Raw genomic sequence first — 24,894 nt, 5'->3', positions numbered from 1 at the left:
CCCTCATTGCATACTCCTCCGATAAAAATAATGCCCTAAAATATAATACTTTTGATTGCCTACAAGTTGAGCATGACTCATAGTGACCCCATGAACAAAATGCCTGAAGCTCCTCTACAACCATCGACATTTATCAAAATTCATAGAGTTTCAGGAGGCATGTTATTTAGGAAGTGGATACCACTCCTGCTTCCAAATCGGTCCTAGTATATTATTGTTGTTATGTTCCATTGAGTTGCCTGTGATGTATAGCAAACCTACGTTCAGCAGCTCTGAACCCTTTCCTGTCCTGAGTCAGTCTTACTAATTCTGACACACCAACCCCATTGCCCCAGGTACTGTATCAATCCATCTCATCTGGGGTCTTCCTCTCTTTCTCTGTCCATCCACCCTTCCAAGCATGATGTTCTTCATATATTTGCATATTCAGAACATTCTGGATGCCCCATTACAGATAAATTTGGTGAAATATATAATTTTCTCTCTTTAAAGTTGAGGACCTAAACATTCAGGAATGATTCCTTTTCAACCCTTAGTGCTGCTTATTTGGAAATGATTGGTAATTGGGGGCCTGAAGCTGTAAATACCAGGAAGATAGTCCCTATCTTTTTTTCACAGAGTCACTGATAGATTTGAACTGCTTGAGAAGTGTGACCTTTGCATTAGCAGTGCAACTTCCTACAGACTAGGCTATCAGAATTCCTTCATGAGTGGTTAAAACAACTCAAACTAAAAGGCTTTCTTGTAGATTCTAACTCATAGTGACCATCCACTGGGTTTCTGGGGCTATTAATCTTATTGAGAGGAGAGTTCCTGTCTTCCTTTCTAGGAGCTGCTGATGAAACCACCAGATATGTTTTAACTGTTTACTTAGCAGTGCAACTCACCATGAACTAAACTATGAGAGTCCTCTTGTAACATTTTAGTATTTAAAGAAAACAAAAAGCAATTGAAATCTGAATATCCTTATGCAGAAATAGCACATACTTTTTAAAGCTAAACTTCTCTCTTCAGCAATTTTAATTCAAATATATTTGAGATGAGGCATCACAGATTGTTCTGTCTATCTCTGTGTGTTTATATATAATGTATCTTTTTCTGAAATTTCATTGCCATGATAATGAGGATTTTATCTTACTCATTGATTTGTTGTTGTTGTTGATTGCCTTCGAGTTAAGCATGACTCATAGTGACTTTAAGAACAAAAAGCCTGAAGCCCCTTTGCAACTATTAACTTTTATCAAACTTCATAGAGTTTCTGGAGGCATTGGGTTTAGGATGGTGGATGCCACTCCTGTTTCCAAATCTGTCATAGTATTAACGTGCTGTCAAGTTGCCTGTAATGCACAGCGACCCTATGTACAGGAGCTCTGAACCCTCCCTGGTCCTGAGCCAGTCTCACTAATTCTGACACACCAAACCCCCATTGCTCCTGTTACTGTATCAATCCATCTTATCCAGGGTCTTCCTCTCCTGTGCTTTTATCCACCTTTCAGAGCATGTTATCTTCTCCAAGGACTGATCTCTCTTGGCCACGTGCCCAAAGTAAGTGAAACAGAGCTTCAAAATGCTAACCTCTAAGGAGAGACTTGGTTTCACCCTCTCTAAGGTTTGTTTCCTTGGCAGTCAATGGTATGTTCAAGGCTCTTCTCCAGCACCACATATAGAAGACATTTACTCTTCTGTCATGCTTAGTCATTGTCCAACTCTCTGAAGAATAACAAGTAAAATGGCCTGAATCAGGCATACTTTTGTATCTAGACTGACATATTTGCTCTTCAGCACTCTGGAGAGGTCCATGACAGCAAATTTTCCCAGGGCAACTTTTTTCTTGATTTCCTGACTTCTGGTGTTAAGAGTGTTGATTGTGGATCCAAGCAAGCTATAATTGCTAACAACCTCAATGTCTTCTCCATCTATTATGGTGCTGCCATTTGGCCCAATGGTGAGAATCATTGATTTAGAGAGTCAAAATTTATTATGAACATTGTTACTGGGGAGTATTTCTTCTCTGGTCCTCATGTTTTCATGTTTACTTCAGCTAGACAAATATTTCTATTCTCCTGCTCACATTCCTTTCATTATTTACCCTGAAAGACAATCATATCTTCTGATTAGAATATGTGATAGAAGTAACTGATCCTACTTGGTAACTTGTCTTCTGCTCCCCCCCCCCCCCCCCGTGTGGGGTGGGTAAATTCTGGCCTATTTTTTAAGACAATGTATCAGCTTAGTAGGCGGGCCATGCTCTAATCAGGATGTGGAATGACCAAGTCTTGCTTAGTTGAGTGTAGTCTATGGTAGTCTGTAGTATCAAGAATCTCATTAAACCACACATCCAACCCATAATTTCCATTTGCATGATTGCTACCTCTCCTAAAGATTTACAGTCTTGGGCATCTGATTGAAGATTGCTGTGTCAGGACAGACTTGATGGCAGTGGGTTTGGTCTGGGATTTTGGAATGGTAGGGTGCAAGGAAGAAATCCTAGAGTTAATATCTTAGATATAAGAAACATGAGTTATCCAAGGTTACCTGTCTTATTAATAGCAGAATTTAAATGAGAATCAAGAAACGTATTCTAGAGTTTCCCTCCTTTTTCCTCCTAGGTAGTAGTTCTGTTTTTAGGAACATTGATCAGCTCAACCCAAAGCAATCCTATGTACAACAGAACAAACAATGCTTGGGCCTGTACCTTCTTCAAAATTGTTGCTTTGTTGGACTCCATTGTTAGAGCCACTGTGTCTTTGTCTATTGTTGAATTGCTTCCTGTTGGTAGTATTTGATTGCTTCATATTTAAGGTACCGGTGTTACAGATTTGAGCATGTTGTTGTTGTTTTATGCTCTCAGGTTGGAACTGACTCACCGCTGACCCCCTATAGTGTTTTCAGAGGCAGCAATTGCAGAGGAGGAGATTTCCCATCTTTCTCCCATGGAGTAGCTGGAGGATTTGAAAAGAACATCTTCAAATTGGCAGCATAACTCCTTATTACCAGTCCATCAGAACTTAAAACAATTCATTAGTGTTATAGACTTATTCATTCTTACATTCTCTAGTATTTATTCCTTAATTTTTCTCCTCTTTGTTGGAGTACTTTATGAGTAACCATCTGTTACAGATTTTGCTTTTGCTTTATAGAATCTGTCTGTCCAACACGAATTCCAGTGGCAGCTCGAGATGAGAAGGGATTTGATATACTTTTAGGCTTAGGTGTAAAGAAAAAGGTGAAAAAAAGAATCCAGCTCTCACCAACAAAGATAAAAGGATATGAAGTAACATCAAAAGTTGATTTATCGGAATTCACAAGGTAAATGTTTTGTCTTGCTTGAAATGCCGAAGTTTGCTTTTATACATATTTTAACATCACTGAAAAATATTCTGAAAGACTTTTAAACTTACACGTGTTCTTCTTTTTTCTAGCAATGTTTTCCCAGAAGGTCTCCCTCCATCATATGTATTTGTCTCCACTCTGAGATTTAAGGTCAAGAAAATGTGGGATTTATGGAGAATTTTAACTATTGATGGAAGGCCACAAATCGCAGTGACCTTAAATGGTGTAGACAAAATCTTGCTATTTACAACGACGAGCATATTTAATGACACCCAAGTAGTCATCTTTGCTGATCCTAGAGTTAAGGTAAAGATGCTTAGTTGTGGTTATAAAAGATACTTATGTGTGAAACACTCACTGTTCAGTTTTTGTGTGTTTGGGAATTAAAGTTACACTATGGATGTGGTGAAAAAAAAATTTCATTTTAATGGTGCTTTACTGAAAACAAGTCAACAACAACAAAAAGCATTCTAAATTTATGTAAGGATAAGGGAGTAAGAGGAGCTAACATATTTCGTTATTATTCTCACCCAAAGAAGAAGCTATCCAGATGAAGAAACTAGTAAACTATGTTCCCCCTCAAAATAACACAGCTAAAGAGTAATAGACAATAAAAAGACTTGAAATCATGTCTATCTGATTTAAAAATTCACATTGGTGTTTTTATAACGTCATATCCTACATAAGATGAAAGTTATACAAGTGTTCAGGTCTTTCATTCGTAGGGTCACTATGAGTCGTCAACAACTTGTTGGCACACAACAACAACCACAGCACCCTACCGAAAGGTATACTTGTTATATTATTAAATACAGAGTTGATGATGGATATAGACTTCATGTTGATTGTTGTTGTTTTGGTATACTGTCGAGTCAGAACCAACATGCCTGACCCTCCAGCAGGTTTTTTAGAGACAATTGCACAGGAAGAAATTGCCCAGTTTTCTCCTGTGGAGTGGCTGGTGGCCTCAAACCACAAGCCTTTGGGATTTCAGCACAGCTTCTTGCCCCTAGGCCACCAGTACTCCCTAGGAGGACGTTTTCTTCTCTAAAAATAAATTAATAAATATTGATAATAATGACAGTATACTTTCCAAGTTTAACAGTCAGAACATTCATCTAATGATAAAATCAGTAAGCATTATTCATTATAATGATAAAAGTTTGCAATTTAACTAATATACATGATAATACATGAAAATTATGCATTTAGGTCATTTCTTTATCTGGCAATAACATGAAATTAAATAAACATTTGTTGGGTGATATCTAGGGCATATTAGAAGCTCTGCTTGACATACTTTGGGCATGTTGCAAGGAGGGATCAGTTCTTGGAAAGGAACATCATGCTTGGAAGAGTGGAGGGACAGCACAAGAAAGGAAGACCCTTGATGAGATGGATTGACTCAGTGATTAGGGTGATAGGGGTAACTATGTCAGAGACAATAAGGTTGGCTCAGGGTTGAGTAGAGTTCAGAGCTTTTTAAAATAGGGTCATTATGAATGGCAAGTGACTCAATGGAACATAACAAAAATAATCTAAGGCAGATTACTAAATCTTAAAATAATGACAAATGAATAAACCTTGCTTGTTCCTTTCCTGTTTATTTATAACAGAAGAGTAAAGGTACTTGATATCCCATAGAAATCTTTGTAGACCATGGAGGGGAAAATAAATCGAAATTAAAAAAAGTATAAGTCTTCCTAAATTAGTCAGTTTTTACATTACACCTTGAAGGATATATAGAATTTTGATAGAGAAAGATGAAAGCATTGCAAACTAATGGTTGGGTACTAAGAAGTTATCACGTATTGCTGTCAAATCAGATCTAACCCTCTAACAGGTTTTCAATGACTGTAAAGTGCATGAGAGGTGATTGTCCATCTTTCTCCCATAAAATAGCTGATAGATTTGAACTGCCTGCCTTTAGCTTGGCAGTGCAAACCTTTACCCGCTAAACCACACAAACCTTTATTTAGAGAATGGCAAGTAATGTCCCCTATATTTGCAGTATAAGATTTGGCCATTAAAGGACTAACTGGCAAGGTATACATTAAATTTATGAGAGATATGATATGTCATATAAAAAAGTTTGGATTTTATTCAGTAGGTGACAAATTGGATGAAAGGTCTTGGTCACAGGAGTGTTATGGTAAAAATGGAGCTCACTTTCTTTCATAAACAATGTCAACTCTATTCTTTATTGAGCTAGGATTTAGGGATTTAAGGATTAAGGCAAAAATATGAAGAGGAGTAATTTTCCCTATGCAATGCTGAAAGCACAAGCCGATTTAGTGCTCTTTAGAGGCAGTATGGTCAAGTGTTTTCTCATACACTTTCAGCATGTTGTAGGAAGGCCCAGTGCTTGGATAAAGGCATCATCCTAAGAGAGGCAGAGAGGGTCAGCGGAAAAAAAAAGAAGACACTCAAACCGATGGTTTGGCACAGTGACCATAACAATGGTCTTGAGCAAGTTGGAGACCATGAGGATGGCTCAGGTTACAACAAATTTCTGTCTTTGGTTCATCGAGTTGCTATGAGTTCTAGTTGACTTTATGGTACTTAACTACAGTTTTCATCAAAACCCTAGTGATAGAAGCCTCACCTTTGAGAGGCTCTGGTGTCTGTCAGTGTTCCCTGCAGAAAAGAAAGTCTTCTTGCTTTACTGAAGCAAAACACCACCCCTCAAAAAAAAAAAACCAAAAACCCCAAAGCAAAGCCCTAAACCTTAGTGACAGAGATAAATCCTAGTAGAAGTATTAAAGATGGCTTGGAAAAGGAAGAATGAGATAAAAGTTTAAAAAATGTTGGAATAAAATAAAATATCTTTGGGAATAAATTACAGCAGTGTCAATTTAAGTAGAAATGCAAATTTGACTCTAGTTTAAGGGACACAATTGATAAAATTCTCACCTGGTTATCAGTAATGAAGGAAAGGTAGGAAGAAAAGAACCTTGTTGTATATTAGAAATTGAGGGTACTTTCCCAGTGAAATAAAGAAAGAAGGAAAGAGGCAGTTTAAGTTCATTTGGATACATATGTCTCAGCCTAATTTTGAGACATCTTGGTAAAATTATTCTATCCAGTGTTAGAATTATAGATATTTTGTATAGGAGAAAAAAGCAAGGAGATGCAGTCATTTGTTCCATATATATAATAATTGACCTGTAGGCATAGAAGAGATGGTTTAAAAGGGGATACTGAGAAAAACAACCAAGATAGACACTCGAGGCAAAGACCTCTTTGGGAAAACGCCTCTTTAAAGTGAATGTTGAAGAATCTTCTCAGAGGTAAAAGGCAACCAGAGGAGAAAATCAGGATGGTCAAGAGTTTGAAATGTGGAAGTTGATTATGAATATTAAGGAGGATGGTCTAGTAAAAGGGTAGAAAGTTTCAGTAACGTAAATAGTATGAAGAATGAGAGAAGCCCTTTAGATTTGCTTATTGTTTCAATAAATTGCTTTATGTTACTTTGGAACATATGACAGGTACTAAAAAATAGGATTAATTAATTAATTAGTTTATGGATGTCTTTTGAGGGTTAATTAGGGTCAAGGTAAATCAATTAGTATCTAATACCACCAAGCTTTGTTATATGGGTCTTCAGAGAGATGATTAGTGGCAAACAATTGGAAATGAAATAGTTGAAAGACTTTTTCAGAAATTGTGTTTCTGAATCTTTCATATTTTCCCCCCATTTAGACATTATTTGATGAAAGCTGGCATCAAATTCGTCTCCTAGTAACAGAACAAGATGTAACTCTGTATATTGATGATCAGCAAATTGAAAACAAGCCATTACATCCAGTTTTAGGAATTTTCATCAGTGGACAAACCCAAATTGGAAAATATTCTGGGAAAGAAGAAACTGTTCAGGTAAAAAAATATAGTGATTTGTTCTTTTCCATGGTGTAAAATGAATCTTTGTGTCCTTGATAAACATATTTACCACATATAGATTATTGAACTTGAGTGTTTTTTTTTTAAATCTGTCCAACTTAATAATACAAGAATGTCCAGAATGGTCCTGTGTGGATTGAAAAGTATGTATAATAAAGACATCCATTTCTGTAGGATTTTAGAGTATGACGGTCTTGTTCTGATATTATTAAGGGAAGAACCTATCAATCAAATGTATGATTACAAATAAGATCATTATACATTAATGCTACATGTCAATTTGCATTAAATATTTAAACATTACGAGGGATAGACCCTCAAGACACAACACTCTAGGCCAGTAACTAAATCTCTGAAAATAACTTTGGCCTGTAGAGACTGAGGACAAATGCAGAATCCCTGGGAAAGATTTTAGACACCTTAAGAAATAATTCTGTCCAGAATAACTCTTGGTGCACTTAAAAGATGTTTGTTGGAGTTCCAAAAGAAATAATAGACTGACTATTGATTCTAGGGCAGTTTCCTACAACATTATCTAGTCGACATCTTGGATTTTTTTTTTAATCAATAATTGTTTTTATTTGAGAAGAAGAAAAAATGTTCCATCAGAATGTGGAAATTATTGAATACCATTAATACCACACACAAGTCAAGTCTTGCTGAAAATTATTCAAAAAGGGCTGGAGCAGAATGTTGTTGTTATTGTTGTGTGCCATTGAGCCACTTGTGACTCATAGCAACTCTTTGTACAACAGCTCTGAACCCTGTACTGTCTTGAGCCAACCTCATTGTCTCTGACACACTTATCCCCATTACCCCAGTTACTGAGTCAATCCATCTCAGAGTCTTCCTTTCTTGTGCTGTCTTTCCAACACTCCAAGCATGGTGTCCCTCTCCAAGGACTAGTCCCTTCTTGCAACATGCCTAAAGTATGTCAGACAGAGCTTCAAAATCCTTGCCTCTAAAGAGCATCCTAGCTTTATCCTCTCCAGGATGAACCTGTTTGTTCTCCTAACATTAGATGGTATATATGCAATAATCTTCTCCAGCACCACAACTCACAGGCATCTTTTCTTCTTCTATCATCCTTATTCATAGTCCAGCTTTCCAAGGCATGACAAGTAATTGTGAAGACCATGGCCTGGACCAGGTGCACCTGAGTCTCTAGACTGACATTATTGCTCTTCAGTACTCTGGAGAGGTCCTTGACAGCAGATTTTTTTCAGTGCAGTTTGTTTTTTGATTTCCTGGCTGTTGGTACCAAGAGTGTTGATTGTGGAGTGACATCTTGGATTTTATGCTGACTATTCAGATTTTGTAGGTTATTGTTTTAGCTGAAGTCTGTGATTTATGTTTTGAAACAGCTTCTAGTTACAATGAATATTTCTGCATACTTGAGTTGTCTAATCAATCAGCTTGTGCCACCACTGAAACTCTGTTGGGTTTGTAATCCTAGTTTGATGTCCAGAAACTGAGAATCTACTGTGACCCAGAACAGAACAACCGGGAAACAGCCTGTGAGATTCCTGGATTTGTAAGTAGGATGGATATTTTCCCCCCTCAAGTTTTACATTAAAAGTGTTACATTCAGGCCAATGCTGCAATAAAAGGACAATAGACAATAGGAGAGGGGGCTGCAATCAGGTGGGAGACATCCTCCCAGAGAGGGTGCAGCTCCCGAGGAGAGAAGCTGCTTCATTTGGGGAACTTGGCCACGAGTCCATTTCTCAGATCATTCAGGACAATACACTAACAGACTAGGCAAACTGATGTGCAGGGGATGGTCCTGCCTGCAATTTCCCTGGAGAGATACTGGCTAGGCAACAGACAACCTAGGACAACAATAAACTTTAAGAGATGCAGGCCACATTCAGGTGAGATATTCACAGGGCTGTGCTCCAGATCAAAAAAGCCATGAAGGACGCTAGGGAGGGAAAATTTCCCACTTCATAGGCTCAAAGAGGACACTGATAGAGCAAATTGCCCACCCTCATAAATGAAACACTTTAAGCCTCAACTAATGAATAACTTCATAAAGTTAAAGAAGTATCACCATCCTGTGTAGTCACAACAGAAACAACCCAACACATAATATATTAAAAACTTTATATAATGTCAAGAAAGCATTAGGCAACTTCAACACTATGAATAAAAAAACTAAGCAAGTGGTAAAAAGAGCAAAGGCCACATGGGGAGCACCATATCTGACTTTTGCCAACTTCAACAGAGGAAACTATCCCCACCCACAGCATCAATAATACAAAGCCAATTTCCATGAGGTTTGACATGTTCCCCACACTCCCATGCCTCCTGATACTCATCTCAAAACCAATCTTATTTCTTGGCTGGATCCAAAATCTGATGTGATAGCTCACAGACCATACAGTGCTATATTGGAGGAATTAAAGCTCTCAAAATGTGCGTGAAGGCATCTCAGCCTTGAGACTCATCACTGTTAGTGCTCCCAGGTTCACAGCCCTTCCAATATTGGCTTTCTCCTCCCCTCTCAAATTATCAAAAATGTTCTCAGTCCTACCAATATTGTCTCTTGCTCCCAAGCCCCATTTCACCATCAATTCTCCAGTTCAGCCATCACTGCTTCCATCACTAAGCCTGTTCTACGTTTCACCGGATTGGGGGAGGTATCTGTTCTCTGGCTAAGCCAAGAATTACATCATTTTTGGAGGCTGAAGAATTCCTTCTTTACAGCTATAGCTTTTCCATTTTTTTTGTCAGACTAGCCAATCCTTTTGTAGATTTTGGAGACTGACTAATTCCCTTGTGAAATGATAGGTAACCATTCCTCTTGTGGATAGGTCAACACACCTCATTCACATTGTCCTACCTACTCCCATAGAAACAACAAATAAGAGCTAGAGAAGTAAAATTGGAAGTTAACCCCATACAATATTTCTAAAAAAAAAAAATCAGGACATATAGCAGACCCAATGAATATCCAAGAAACAGGGAGGCAGAAGAAATACATTGACATGAAGTTAAGTGAATGGTTACTGAAGAAGATATAAATGATGGAATAAAGAGTGGAAACCATGAATAAAACAAAAACCACAGAATCAGGGAACCAGAAGAACTATATTGCCTTTGAGGAACATAAACAACTTCAAAAAACATTGCAAAAGATAAAAGAAAGAATTGAAACTATAAATACAAAAGTAGAAGTAATGAGAAAACATCATCACAATGCAGAGAAGACACAGACAACCCAGTATGGAAAATAACAGAAGTGCATGAAAATGCAATCCAAAATATCAAGATGGAAATGGCAGAAGTTTCCAGCATACACTAAGATCAAAAAAGCAGAACAGAAGATGTGTAGCAGAGAGTCAATGAGCTAGAAGACAAAACTTCAATGGGAACTTACTAGAAGAAATAAAACAGAGAGGAGATGGGAGAAAAAAAAAGAAAGAAAACATTAGCATCAATTAGGATAACATCGAAAGGAACAACACACATATGCCTGGAATTCCAGAACAGGAGGAACGCAGTGAAAGCACCAAGACAAATCATAGTCAACTTCTCCAGAATCAAAGATAAGAATAGAATACTAAGAGCAGCACGAGAAAGAAAGTCATCTATAAGGGAGGACCAATTGAATTAATTTCTGATTTTATAGGAGACACCATGCAAGAAAGAAAACAATTGGATAGTATATACAGAATGTTAAAAAAAACCCGAATTGCCAGGCAAAGATCCTGTACACAACAAAGCTGTCCCTCAAATATAAGGGAATAATTACGTCATTTGCAGAAAAACAGGAACTTAAGGAATTTGTTAAAACAAGACTACCTCCACAAGAAATTCCAAGGGAAGTCATTTATACAGAGACACCAAAGGAAAGTGGATAGCCCAAAAACAACAAAGAAACACAGCAAAATGTCAGAGATAAGATCTGACCTGTAAATCATCCTACTTAATGTGAATGGCTTAAATACACCATTTAAGAGGAAAAGAGTAACTGAATGAATGAAAAATCAAAGCTATCCAATATATTGCTTACAAGAAACACATTTAAGAAATTAAGACAAAGATGGATTAAAAACCAAAGGCTGGAAAAAATTGTAGCAAGCAAATGGCATCCACTAAAAAGCAAGAGTGGCTTTAATAATCTCTGATAAAATACAATTCAGGATGAAAACCATTTTAAAAGACAAGGAGGAGCATTATATTATGATTAAAGTCATAGTAGATCAGGATGACAACCTTGGTCATCTACACACCAAATGATAGACTTGAAAAATACATAAAACAACAATTAACAGACTTGAAGAAACAGCACCATAACAGTGGTAGAAGACTAACACATTTCTCTCAGTAAAAGATAGGTCAAGTTCTTAATAAAGAAACAGAAGATATAAATATACAATTAGCAAATTTGACCTTGCATGTGTATTCAGAGTACTGCATCCAACCAAATCTGTTTACTTTCTTTTAACGCTCACACTGTACATTCTCCTGAATTGATCATATGTACTTGCACAAAGCAAACATAAAAAATTAGGAAAAAAAATTGAAATAATACAAAGTATCTTTCCAGACCACAATGCCATAAAACTAATTAGTAAGAGGATAAAGCTTATAAAACTACCCATGTGGAAACTAAGTAATATCATACTATAACATGATGAGTTATAGAAGAAATAAAAAGAATTCTTATTGAATATATAGGAGAGACGACTTGCTCTGGTGCTAAGCACTGTGACACTGATGTGTCAGATGCGATAATGGTTACCCATGGTGGACAGTATTTGGTGGAGCTCCCTGTTTAAAGCAAGCTGGGAAGCAGGAGTGGCATCCACTTCCAAAATAGCTTGCCTCTGGAAACTCTATGAACATGGAGAAACGACGGAAGTTAAACAAGTGTTCAGGTCTTTTGTTCATAGGGTTGCTATGAGTCATCTACAACTAGACGGCACTTAACAACACCAACTGGTGGCCTAGTAGCAAGAAGCTGCACTGAAATTCTAAAAGCATGTGGTTTGAGGCCATCAGTGGCTCCATGGGTGAAGAATGGGAAAACTCTTCCTGTGCTAAAACTGCTTCTGAAAACCTGCTGGAGGGTCATCTATGGGTCGGTTCTGACTCTATGATACACAACAACAATAACAACAATGAATATAAAAATATGAAATAGTTGCTGAAAAAAGAAAAAAATACGACATAGCAAAATCTCTGGAGCATAGGTAATGCATTTTCTCAAAGGATAATTTATAACAAGATCATTTATAACAATAGGTGAGCATATAAAAAAGGAGGAAAGAAGCAAAATTATTAATCTAACTGAACACCTCCATCAAACAGAAAATCTTCCAATCTAACCCCACAGCCTTTAGAAGAAATGAAATTAAAAAGACAAAAGCTGAAATCAGTGAGATAGAAAACAGAAAAAAATTGAAACCATCAACAAGATCAGGAACTGACTCTTCAAAAAGGTCAATGAACTAGACAAACCATTGGAAAACTTAGCGAAAGAAAAGAAAGGGAAGACATAAATATCTTGAATAGCAAATCAGAGAGGTGATGTCAGAGCAGAAATAGCTGAAATTAAAGAGATAAAACAAAATCCAAGGCAATAACATTTAACAGTACATAAAAAAATATCATGACCAAGTGGAATTTATAACAGATACCCAAGTATGGTTCATCATAAGAAAAACAAACATTGTGATTTATTACATTAACAAAGCAAGGAACAAGAACCCTATGATCCTATCAATTGATGCAGAAAAGGCCTTTGATAAAATTCAAAACCCTTTTCTGATCAAAACACTTAACTAAGTAGGAGTAGGAGGAAATTTCCTCAACATAGTAAAAATTATGTATACAAAACCTGAGCCAACAACATTACCAACAGAAAAAAGACTAACGGCATTTCCCCTGCAAACATACACCAGACAGGGATGCCCACTATCACCACCCTCTTCTGATATTGTATTGGAAATACTTGCTAGGACAGTAAGACAAGGAAAGGAGATAAGAGTTATCCAGATTGTCAAGAGGTGATAAAATAGTCACAATATAATTCTGTACAAAGAAAACTCCAAAGATTCAACAAAAGCTCTTAGACCTAATGAGACAGTTTAGTAGAGTGGCAGGATATAAGATCAGTATACAAAATTCAGTGAGATTTCTCTACAGCAGCAAAGAAATTATGGAAAAGGAAACTAAGACAGCAATACCATTTATAATAGCCAAACAGAAACTAAAATGCTTGGGAATAAACTAAAAGAGATGTAAAAGATCTTTACATGGAAAAACAGAAATCATACTGCATACATCTCCTATTGGAGACCTGACCAAATAGAAAAATATTTCCTGTCATGGATAGGAAGACTCAACATAGTGAAAATGACAACCCTACCAAAAGCAATGTACATGTGTAACACAATCCCAGTACAAATAAGAAACTCATTTTTCCAAGATATAGCAAAAGTAATTTACAAGTTTATTTGGAAAGAAAAGGGACCTCAAATAAGCAATGCTCTTAGAAAAAACAAAAAAATAAAATGAGAGGCATAGTGCCTCATCTCAAAATCCACTACATAGCTGTAACATCCAGAACAGCATGTTACTGGTACAATGGCAGAAATACAGATCATTGGAACAGAATTGAGAACCCAATAATTAACCTGTCTACTTTTTGAAGGCAAGGATTCTGAAGTTTCATCTGGAATACTTTGGACATGTTACAAGGAGAGACTGGTCCTTAGAGAGAGGCATCATGCTTGATGAGAAGGACAGCATAGGAGAGGAAGTCCCTCGATGAGATGGATTGATTCAGTCACTGGGGCAGTGGGGGTAGATGCATCAGAGACAATAAGGTTGGCACAGGATAGAGCAGAGTTTAGGGCGCCTGTATATAGGGTCCTTATGCATCTCAAGCAACTTGATAGCACATAACAACAACAAACACCAACACCTATAGTCAACTGGTATTAGACAAGGAATCCAAACCTATAAAATGAGGAAATGACAGCCTCTTCAACAAATGATACTGGAAAAACTGGAACTCTACCTACAGAAGCAAGAAGTTGAAGCAAGATCCACATATCACCCCATACCCAAAAATCAATTTTAGGTCGATTGGCGATCTGGGGTAAAACCCCAAACCATACAAATGACACAAATGTGATCAAACTCAGAAAGCCTTGTCTATGGTATAAATAGGCTAGCAAATAGAGCCAGAAATCACATCCAGGAGAGGATAAAATCAATGCATGCGACCTTTAAAAAAAATTAAGTTTCTGTGTGCTTCAAAAACTTTGTCCAGTAGGGTGAGAGGAAAACCTACAGAATGAGTAAAAAGCATTTGGCAAAGACTTCTAAGACAAAGGTCTCAAGGAAAGTTTACAGAATACTCCAGGATCTCAGCAAGGAAAAAACTGATAACACAATCACAAAATGGGCAGAAGGTATGGAAAGACTTTTCACAAAGGAAGACATTTAAATGGCCAACAGACACATGAAAAAATGCCCAAAATCACTGACAATAAGAGAAGCCAATCAAAATCACAATGAGATAACCCTCTAACTCCAGTAGCAGTAGAAAAGTTTAACAGGACAGTAGGCAATACAATTTGGAGAGGATGGGGAGAGATTGGAACTGTTACACATTGCTGGTGAGATTGTAAAATGCTATAATCACGCTGGAAGGCACTTTGACATTTTCTCAAAAAGCTGAAAAGAAAAATCCCGTATGACTCAGCTATTACACTTCTGTGAATATGTTGTTATTTGTTATGTACCGTTGACTTGCCTGTGACCCATAGCTACCCTATGTAATAGCTCTGGACTTGGCTTTATTACTGTCCCCAACATACTTCCTCCATTATCTCAGTTACTGTGTCAATCCATCTCATCTGGAATCTTCCTCTCCTGCACTGTCCATTCACCTTTCACCTTTCCAAGCATGATGTCCTTCCCCGGGGACTGGTGCTTCCCCCTACTCCTCCCAGCCACATGCCCAAAATGTGTGAGAGGGAGCTTCAAGATCCTTGCCTTCGAGGAACAGCCTGGTTTCACTCTCTCTGGGCTAAACCTGTTTATTCTCTTGGCAATCCATGGTATAAATACTCTTCTCCTGTATGACAACTAAAAGGCATCAATTATTCTTCTGTCAGCTTTGGTCATTTTCCAGCTCTCTGATGCATAACAAGTGAATGGAAAGACCATGCCCTGAATCACGCATACTTTAGACTTCAGACTGACATTGTTGCTTTTCAGCACTTTTGAGAGGTCCCCAACAGCAGCCTTTCCCATAGTAATTTATCTTTAGATTTCTTGACTTCTGGTACCTAGAGTGTTGATTGTAGAGCTGACCAAGCTGGCATTTCTAACAATCTCAGCCTCTTCTCTATCTAACATGGTACTGCCAATTGGCCCAATGATGAGAATCTTTGTCTTCATGATGCTGGGCTTCAATCCATACTGAAGACTGCAGTCCTTGACCTTCTGCAGGAACTGCTTCAGATCTTCCTCAGTTTCTGCAAGCAAGGTTATGTCATCTGCATAACATATGTGTGTTGTTGATAAGTCTTCGTCCAATCCTGATGCCACATCCCAAGAAAAATAGAAATGAGACACAGAGATATGTATGCTGATGTTCATAATAACATTATTTACAGTATCAAGAAAATGGAAACAGCCCAAATGTCCACAGACATATGAATGGACTGAGAAATTATAGGACATTCACAAAATGGAATTCTATGAAGCACTAGCTTGAAAAGAGTAGTGGCATCCACTTCCATAATAGCTTGCCTCCAGAAACCCTATGAACCTGGAGAGAGGATGAGAGACACCCAAGCATCGAGGACTCACCTTAATAGGGTTGCTATGAGTTGCCTGAGACTCGATGACACTTAACAACAACAACAACAACAACAACATGCAGCACTAAGGAGCTATGGTTTTGTAAAATCCTATATAACATGAAAGAATCCAGAGAGCATTATACTGAGTGAACTAAATCTCATAATGGCAAATACTGCACAAGACCATTATTGCAAAAATAGAAGGATAATTAGTAAGATGTGGATAAATGTCCAAAAGCAGATGGGGAGGAAGGAGAGGGGAGCAGAGGGTGGGGGGCAAAAAGTGTATTTAACATAACAAGTAAAAGCTAGATAATGTATGAGTCATATTATATAGAGTTAATTTTCTTTATTGTCACTAGAAATACTGTTGTTGTCGTGGTTCTGGGCCGTGGAGTTGCCTGTGAGTCATAGCAACCCTACGTACAGCAGCTCTGGACCCTTCCCTGTCCTGAGCCAGTCTCACTGCCTCTGACACAGCAACCCTCATTGCCCCAGTCACTTAATTTATCAATTCATCTCATCTGGGATCTTCCTCTCCTGTGCTTTCCCTCCACCCTCCTGAGGATATTTTGACATTAATAAATGAAGTGAAATGATGTGTACCAGTGAACGGCCACAAGGAAATAATTTCCCCCCATCATCTTTGAACTAAATTATTCCAGTGCACAGGTGAAGCAGAACTGAATTTGCTCCAGACAAACATAGGATTCTTTGTCTCAGTATCTGGTGTCAGAAATGTGTCCATGCTCAATTAAACATGTGACCAGACAGCTCAACCTGCACATTTCTAAAGCATAGAAAATTTTTCAGTATCCTGTATACAAATACATTTTTGCAATGAGGAATAAATAGCTTTTTTCTATTTTTCATTATTGTATTTAACTAAGATTTTTTTATGACAAGAATATCAACAGCATTTTTATTTGTGTAGTTGTATTTTTATTTTTTAAATGGTGACTATTTAGAATCTGAATTCGTGTGTATGTGTATTTGTGTCTATGTACCATCGTATGTTTTTTCAATTGTTTATAGCCTGGGGGGAAAAGATTCCTAATTTTGCTAGTGAAACCAAGGGCGGATATTAGGAAACTTTTTTACAACATGGATTTACCATGATATTTGAGCCCTACATGGCTCTTTTTAAATTGGATAGTCATGCTATCATCATCATCATCATCTCATTTTCTCTAATAAATGGAGCAAACTATGAATCCACATGTTATGGAAACTTGAAAACATAGAAGAGTACATTTACAGGGTCAATAGTAACATCAAATTAGAACCATCTAGAAAGTAGTCATTCTGGAATAATTTAGACTATAAATCTTTCTTAAAAGTATTAATATTAAGCACTGAATTTTTAGAGTCTGTAGGACTTATTTTGTGTACAGATACTTTGACTTTTACCATTTATTACCCTTCATATAATAAAACAAACCTTCTGATTGTAAGTTTTGAAAGCTCACATTTACTTTTTATATTGAGATGTCCTTTTTCTTAATCTGAATGGTGATTCTATGCCTCTTGTTTGCCTTATATAAACTTAATTTACACATTCTCTTTTTCTGAAGTAATGTATTGTTTAGAAGGATTATTAAGCTATTTAAAATTGTGTTGTGCCATAGAATCAGAATAACTCATACTTGACCCTCTAGCAAGTTTCTAGATGTAAATCACACAAGAGGAGATTGTCCATCTTTCTCTCTTGAAGAAGTTGGTGGATTCAAACTGCCTGTCTTTGGGTTGATAGATCTTTACTCACTAGGATGTCTGAGCTCCCTAACATTGTCTTAATTACTAGAAATACTGTTTAGTGGAATCTTATAAGTGTATGAAATTTTCATGTATTCAGTTTATGACTTTCTTTGAGGTATTATTAGTTTTTTTTTCTTTGTGGTTTAAGATTATTTTTAGAAAGTTGAAGAGAGTATAAAAATTATACTCTGAGATTGGTTTTTTTTCCCTTGGATTGCTATTATATCCTTTTGCATTTTAGCTTTCTCATTTAACTATAACCTTAGCTAATGTCCTTACTTTGTACCACTATAAATATACCAGTAACATGTACAAATAATTTTTTTGAGAATAAATACTAATTTTGTAATACTTGATAGTTTGGACATATCATGTATCTTTGATCTGAATCATAATATCTGTAAATTATGAAGTTAATATGAACTTTTAATTGAAAACACACCTTAAAATATGCTTTTTTTCCCCTTCCAGAATGGAGAGGTAGGCTTGGATACTATTACTCCCCTTAAGGTAATATTTACATTGTGGGATTTGATGAAATTCTATGAATTGTAAGTACATTAGATAAATAGATATTAGATAAATAGAGTATATATATGTATGTATATATATATATATGTCTATATGTAACTTGAATGCATTTAGTAGTTCTACTTTTCAAAAATTTGAATTTTCTTAGTGAATTGGATCAAATGGATCTGAAAATGACTATGAGATTTTTAAAATCATTGAAACCCCATGTGTATAGACAGACTGCTGGAAAGCATCACTGGGTGGGTTTAGTAATTGAGCACTTTATTTGTGCCACCCAGTTATTGGTTTCATATACATATTTCAATTTATTTCCTGTTTGTTATTTATATCTCCTTTTGCCTTTGCAGTGTCTAAATGGTCCTAGTGATGTAGGTTCAACTTTGGCTCCATGTGTATGCCCACCAGGAAAACCAGGACTACAAGGACCTAAAGTGAGTAAACCCTGGGGCCGTACCGCGTATTGCCTGGATGGAATGGGAGCAAAGCAAGGAAAGGAGCTCAAATGCCCTAAAAAATACAGACTAACTAATAGTTGGGACTGTAGAACTCTCAATGTGACCAATGCCTCGAGGTACCCTTTAAATCTCACGTTGAAGCTATAATCCATGGTCAACATTATAGCACACAAATAGAGGAAAGCACCAGTGAGTACAGGATTTTATTAAAACAAATAATCTGTATAAGACCAAAGGATCAGTAATTACTCTAAAGAAAAGATGAGAAAACAAGGGGAACAGAAAAGGCAAAAACCATTGGAAGTGAAACAATCAGAATGCAATTAATGATCATGACGAAAAGAAGTTTTAACTTTTGTCCTACTGGTCAACCATATTTAATGCTTCACTTTTTCATGCATGCTAAGCACTTCCATTTTCATGTGATATTTCATGGCCACTTTAAGCCTAAATGTTACTGTCAACCAAAAATGCAATTAAAAAAATAAAAGGATATACTCACCATCTCATTCATAACAGATTTTTGTTTAATTATAAATGTGACTTTAGTGTTTTATAATGGAATGATACTATGCAGTTTTTTGGGGGTTTTTTTAAGCTGAGATTTTAATGAAAGTTTATAGAGAACTTGGATTTCCATTCATTGTTGCACATTTTCCTCCCTGTTCAACCCTCGCTCTCAGTGGCTTTTCTTTAAAAAAAAATTCTTTCATTGTTATACAGTCCTTCTCACCCCAGTCCACTTTACTTCGTGGCTCTTATTCTGGACTCTGTCATGCCAATAATACCTAATCATATATTCCTTTTAAACAGTTCTCTCCCTCATCTGTTTCAATACAGAGCGGATAAGTATTGTATACTACATTGGAATGATACTGTGTTAGAATGCTGTTGTTAGATGTCTTCCCGTCAAGTAAGACTGATAGTGACTGCATAAACAAAAGATCTAAACCCTGTTCTATCCTGCTCCATCCTCACACTTTCTGACACACAAGAGTAGTCATCATGTCAGTCCAACTGATTGAGGGTCTTCCTCTCCTTTGCTGACACTCTACCCTTCCCAGCATTTAGTGATTTTTATACCAAGTTTAGGAAGCTATAGGAATAAAGAAGAAAACCTAGATAGTTCTCATAGCAGAATATCCTTTGTAAGAAACCTTGATATATTCTACTAAGCATACTTATTTTAAAAAATGTCTTGATATTTCTTTTTAAACTTCTACTATTACACATAAAAGTGCTTAATTGACACATACAAACACATAATGTAGATACAGTGCAGAAATAAGAGGCCCCGATGTCTAATTTCTTAAAGCCCCATAGTGCTTCCCTGACTATCATTCATTCCCTTTGTCTCTAACATGCTATTATGAATTCCTATTAACTTTTATTGTAAATCAACAAAGAGTCTCTTTTTTCCCCCCAAAAAAAGGCGATTCTACAATTAAACACAAAGTTATTTGGGTGAAAAAACTTAATTCAATCATATTTCACATCATATTGTTGTTGTTGTTATGTGTCATTGAGTTGCCTGAAAATCATAGCAACCCTGTGTATACTAGCTCTGAAACCTGCCCTATCCTGAAGAAATCCCATTATCTCTGACAGACCTAATCCCATTTCTCCAGCTACTCAATCTATTAATCTCATCCTGAGCCTTCCTCTCCTGCGTTTCTTCCCTTCACCCTTCCAAGCACTATATCTTTCTCCAAGGACTAGTCTCTTCTGGCTATATTCCCAAAATATGTGAGATGGAGCCTCAAAATACTTCCCTCCAGGGAACACTATGATTTCACCCTCTCCAGGACAGACTTATTTCTTCTCCTGGAAGTCCATACAGTTTTCCCCTGCTCTGTTCTGACTGCTGCTTCCTGGCAGATACAGGTTTTGCATGAGCACAACTAAGTGTTCTGGGATATCAATCCTTTTCAAGGTTAGCCACAGTTTGTTGTGATCTACATTGTCAAATGCCTTTGCATAGTCAATAAAACACAGATAGACATTCCTCTGGTACTCTCTGTTTTTAGCCAAGACCCATCTAATGTTGGCAATGATGTCCCTAGTGTCTAGTGGTCTCTTCTAAACCCAGCCTGTACGTCTGGCAGTTCTCTGATGTACTGTTCCAGTCATTTCTGGATAATCTTCAGCAGGATCTTGCTTTCATGTGATATTAGTGATATCGTTTGACAATTTCCACACTCTGTTGGGTCACCTCTTTTGGAATGGGAATAGATACAGCTCTACCTTCAGAATCCTTAAATATTATAATTCGAGGCTTGAATTTGATTTTCACTTCCTTCAGCTTAAGAAATGCAGCATGAATTTGTCCCTTTTGATTTTCAAACTCCAGCTCCTTGCACATTTTATTATAATACTATACTTTGACTTCCCTACTTCCTTTTGAAGCCTTTTGCTCAGCTCTTTAACTTCTTGATTTCTTTCCTTTGCTTTGGCTTCTAGGCATTGTAGTGCAATAGTCAGAGTCTGTTTTGACAACCATGTTTGTCTTTTCTTTCTCCTCTGTCTTTGCTGTGACTTTTTTCATTCTTCATGAATGATATTCTTTTTTAAAAAATTTTATTTTCTGGGGAGCTCTGGTGGCCTAGTGGCAAGAAGCTGCAACTGCAATCCCAGAGGTGCACGGTTCAAATCCACCAGATGCTCTGCCGGGGAAGGAGGGGCAATCTCCTCCTGTACCAGTCAGATCTGATTTGACGGTACATGCACACAAAACTTAATAAAAAATAAAAAATAAAAAAAAAATAAAAAATTTTATTTTCTTATTTTTGTGTTGTTGTTGTTGTTATGTGCCATCGAGTCGTTTGCGACTCATAGCGACCCTATGTATAACAGCCCTAAACCCTGCTCTATCCTGTGCCAATCGCACTGCCTCTGACACACCCATCCCGATTACCCCAGTCACTGAATCAATCCATCTCATAGAGGGTCTTCCCCTCCTGCGCCGTCCCTCCACCCTCCCAAGCATGATGTCCCTCTCCAAGGACCTGTCCCTCCTTGCAACAAGCCCAAAGTATGTTTTGTGTATGTACCGTCAAATCAGATCTGACTGATTCAGGAGGCGTTTGTCTCCAGCAGAGCATCTGGTGGATTCAAACCACGTGCCTCTGGGATTGCAGTGCAGTTTCCTGCCACTAGGTCACCAGAGCTCCCTCTTCATGGATGATATTGTTGATAGTGCTCAAGGCTTCAAACCTGTTTCTGAGATGGTCTTTAAATTCTAGTGGGATAGACTAGAGGTCAAACTTTGGTTCTTGTGGGTTTTATTTAATTTTCTTTAGCTTCAGTTTGAACTTTCATATGAGTAGTTGATGGTCTGTTCCAAAATCAGCACCTGGCCTAGTTTTCAAAGCTGATATTGAGCTTCTCCAGTGATTGGTTTTAGGGACACAAATGAGTAAGCTTTTCTCCCTGGGTACACTCTAGTGGCAGATAAGTTTTCCATGGTTGATGAAAAGTCATAATGCCATGACAAACAGAATTTCTATGTATCATGTGCATTTATCTGGCATGGTGACCTAGTTGTCAGGTTTCTTAGAATTCTGGAGCACTTTAAGCAGAGACTTCTTCTTTTTTAAAATAAGCACAGACTAACTATAACTCTGGTCTAGTGACTCAAGGGTTATATTGCCAACCCAAAGATACATGTTTTGAATCTACTAGTTGCTCCTTTGGGGAAATAGGGATAATCACCTCCAGTGTAATTTACAGCCTCTGAAAACCTGGTGGAGGTTCAGAGACTCATTCAGGTCTCCAGCCTGCTCTCCACTTTTAGGAAGCTCTTGGCAGCCTTTTACATATGCTCTATTTTTCAGTCATGGGCCAATGAACTTCTTGTATTAACATGCATTTTCTTCCATATGCTTCTGCAACAATTTCTAAGCTCACCCTTTATCTTATCTGGTGAAATGTCTAATAGCCAATATTTCCAAGTTTCATGTGTTCCTTATTTCCATTCTTTTTTCTTAGTCATAATGTAGCCCCTTGCCACCTACTACTTTAAGTGAAATTGCAGCTTTCCACCAGTCTGCAAGTTGGCATGCCTTCACAATCTGCTTTCCATTTTCCTCAGAAATCCTGGCAGGGTGACAGGAACACACACATACTCTTCCATCCTTCTAGGGCTCGTTCCCTTGGAGGTGGTTTCTTATCCCAATCAACAACCTGTATATGAGAAACAAATGCCCTAGCAACACTCTCAGCTGCACTTTCTTGCAAGAACTTCTGGCTTAAAAATGGATGGGATTTTAATTAGTTCAGCAGAACCTGAACTGAAGCAGACAAGGCAATTTCACTGCAGAACCAACTAATACTTGGTGAGAAGCTTTTCTGGAGAATTTCAAAGACTCTGTCACACAGATTCAGTTGTGAAGAGCCGATGCAGTTCTTATTGTTTGTCAAAAATAGAGTTCTGAGAGATCAGCAGTGAATCATGAAACTGGTCACTGAGGAGGAACTCTTCTGACAATTGTTCAGCTCAGCAAATCTCAACACATTACAGTCAAGTCAGAACTGACTCCTAACTGACCCTCTGCCAGGTTTTCAGAGGCTTTCAATTATATGGGAGGTGATTGCCCACATTTCTCAAAGGAGCAACTGGTGGATTCAAATCATGTGTCTGTAGGTTGAAAACAAAACTCTCTAACCAATAGGCCAGCGTTGTAATGAGTGCTGTTGTTGTTGTTGTTACATGCCATTCACTGAATTGCTTGTGACTCAGCAACCCTAATCCTGCCCCATCCTGAGCCAATTTCACTGTCTCTGACACCCCTACCTCCATCATCCCAGTTGCTGTTAGGCTGTGCTAATTCTAAAATAGAGTTCTCCAGAAGTCTTAAAAGCCTGACAGATAGGTCACCAAACCAGATAAAATATATATGTTATCCAGAAATGATGTTTTTCATGACATAACTCTTCACTGACCATGAAAAAAAATGTATCTGTCACTAGAGTGCACTAATTGTTTCTGGGAAATGAATTAGATCTTAGATCAAATGTCCTCATGGAAGGCAGATGGAGAGCATGAAGACAAAAGGATTTTAAAAATTGGACTTAAAAATATGAAATTTAGGTATAAAATATTCTAAAGACAGTCTTACTTTAGCTGGCTTTTGGAAGCACAACAATTTTTAAATGTCATTATTCACTTTTATGCTATTTAAGAGACCTTATGCAGAGATGTTTTAGCTTATTCCATGACATTTCCACTCCTGTCAACAGTTTAGAAATACCGTCCATGCACAAATTCAACTCAACCTAAATAACTATGCTTTTTTTTTTCAGCTGAGTCCATATTTCCTAAATTCAAAATGTGCATGTTTCAATTAAATTATAATCAAGTGTATTGGGAAGTTAGTCACAGTTATAATAATATGCCATGTGTTCGATTTCATGTCTTTGGAAATTTTTGTTCCATGCTAAATTTGTTGGCAATGCGCAGGACCGGTTCTGGTAACTGTATGTATTTAACACCAGCTGGGATAGTAATGTTTAGGAGCAGGACTCTGCTCAGCTCATTGCCACTGAGTGCAAACTAACTCAGAGCTGGCCTTACAGCAGGTTTTGGGAGACTGTAAAACCCCCAGGAGAAGATTACCCATCTTGCTCCTTCAGTGCAACTGGTGGGTTCAAACCAGAAAAGTGCCATTTTAGGAAGCTCTGCTAGCCTGGTAGCCTAATGGGTAGGGAGTTGTGCTGTCAACCCAAAGACAGGTGGTTCGAATCCACCAGCTTCTCCATGGAATAAAGATGGGGACCCCCCCAAAGCAATTTATAACCCCAGAAAACCCATTGAAGGGTTTAGTATGAGTCAGTCCTGATTTCAGGGCAATGCATTTGAGTTGAATTTTGAGTTAGGGTTATTATCACAACTCCCTAGGGACAATATCACAAGAACTACCTAATTAGAGCTTGACTAACTCAGATAAAAATCCCATTATCACTACTGTTCTGTGACTTTGAGCAAGTTACCTACACTTCCTGGACCTTGGTTTTTCTACATAAAAATAGGAGAAATAAAAATACCTGTTTCATATGTTGTTGTTATGTGCTGTCGAGTCGTTTAT

General features: G+C 37.4%; 1 protein-coding gene across 1 annotated transcript in view; it reads left to right on the top strand.

Annotated features, from left to right (window-relative positions):
- The window catches only part of COL21A1 (collagen, type XXI, alpha 1), a 196,036-nt gene that overhangs the window by 31,387 nt on the left and 139,755 nt on the right, over positions 1 to 24,894 (top strand). Inside the window, exons 4-9 of the mRNA XM_006893157.1 lie at positions 3,141 to 3,309; positions 3,423 to 3,639; positions 7,036 to 7,209; positions 8,690 to 8,767; positions 18,294 to 18,302; positions 18,704 to 18,787. Coding sequence (XP_006893219.1) covers positions 3,141 to 3,309; positions 3,423 to 3,639; positions 7,036 to 7,209; positions 8,690 to 8,767; positions 18,294 to 18,302; positions 18,704 to 18,787 — 731 coding nt within the window. The remainder of the gene's footprint in view (positions 1 to 3,140; positions 3,310 to 3,422; positions 3,640 to 7,035; positions 7,210 to 8,689; positions 8,768 to 18,293; positions 18,303 to 18,703; positions 18,788 to 24,894) is intronic.

Source organism: Elephantulus edwardii, unplaced genomic scaffold, assembly GCF_000299155.1.
Source record: "Elephantulus edwardii isolate Elephantulus edwardi_28Jun2011 unplaced genomic scaffold, EleEdw1.0 scaffold00124, whole genome shotgun sequence".
Classification (NCBI taxonomy): domain Eukaryota; kingdom Metazoa; phylum Chordata; class Mammalia; order Macroscelidea; family Macroscelididae; genus Elephantulus; species Elephantulus edwardii.
The sequence above is the reverse complement of the archived record's forward strand: the minus strand, read 5'-3'. Positions and strand labels throughout refer to the sequence as shown.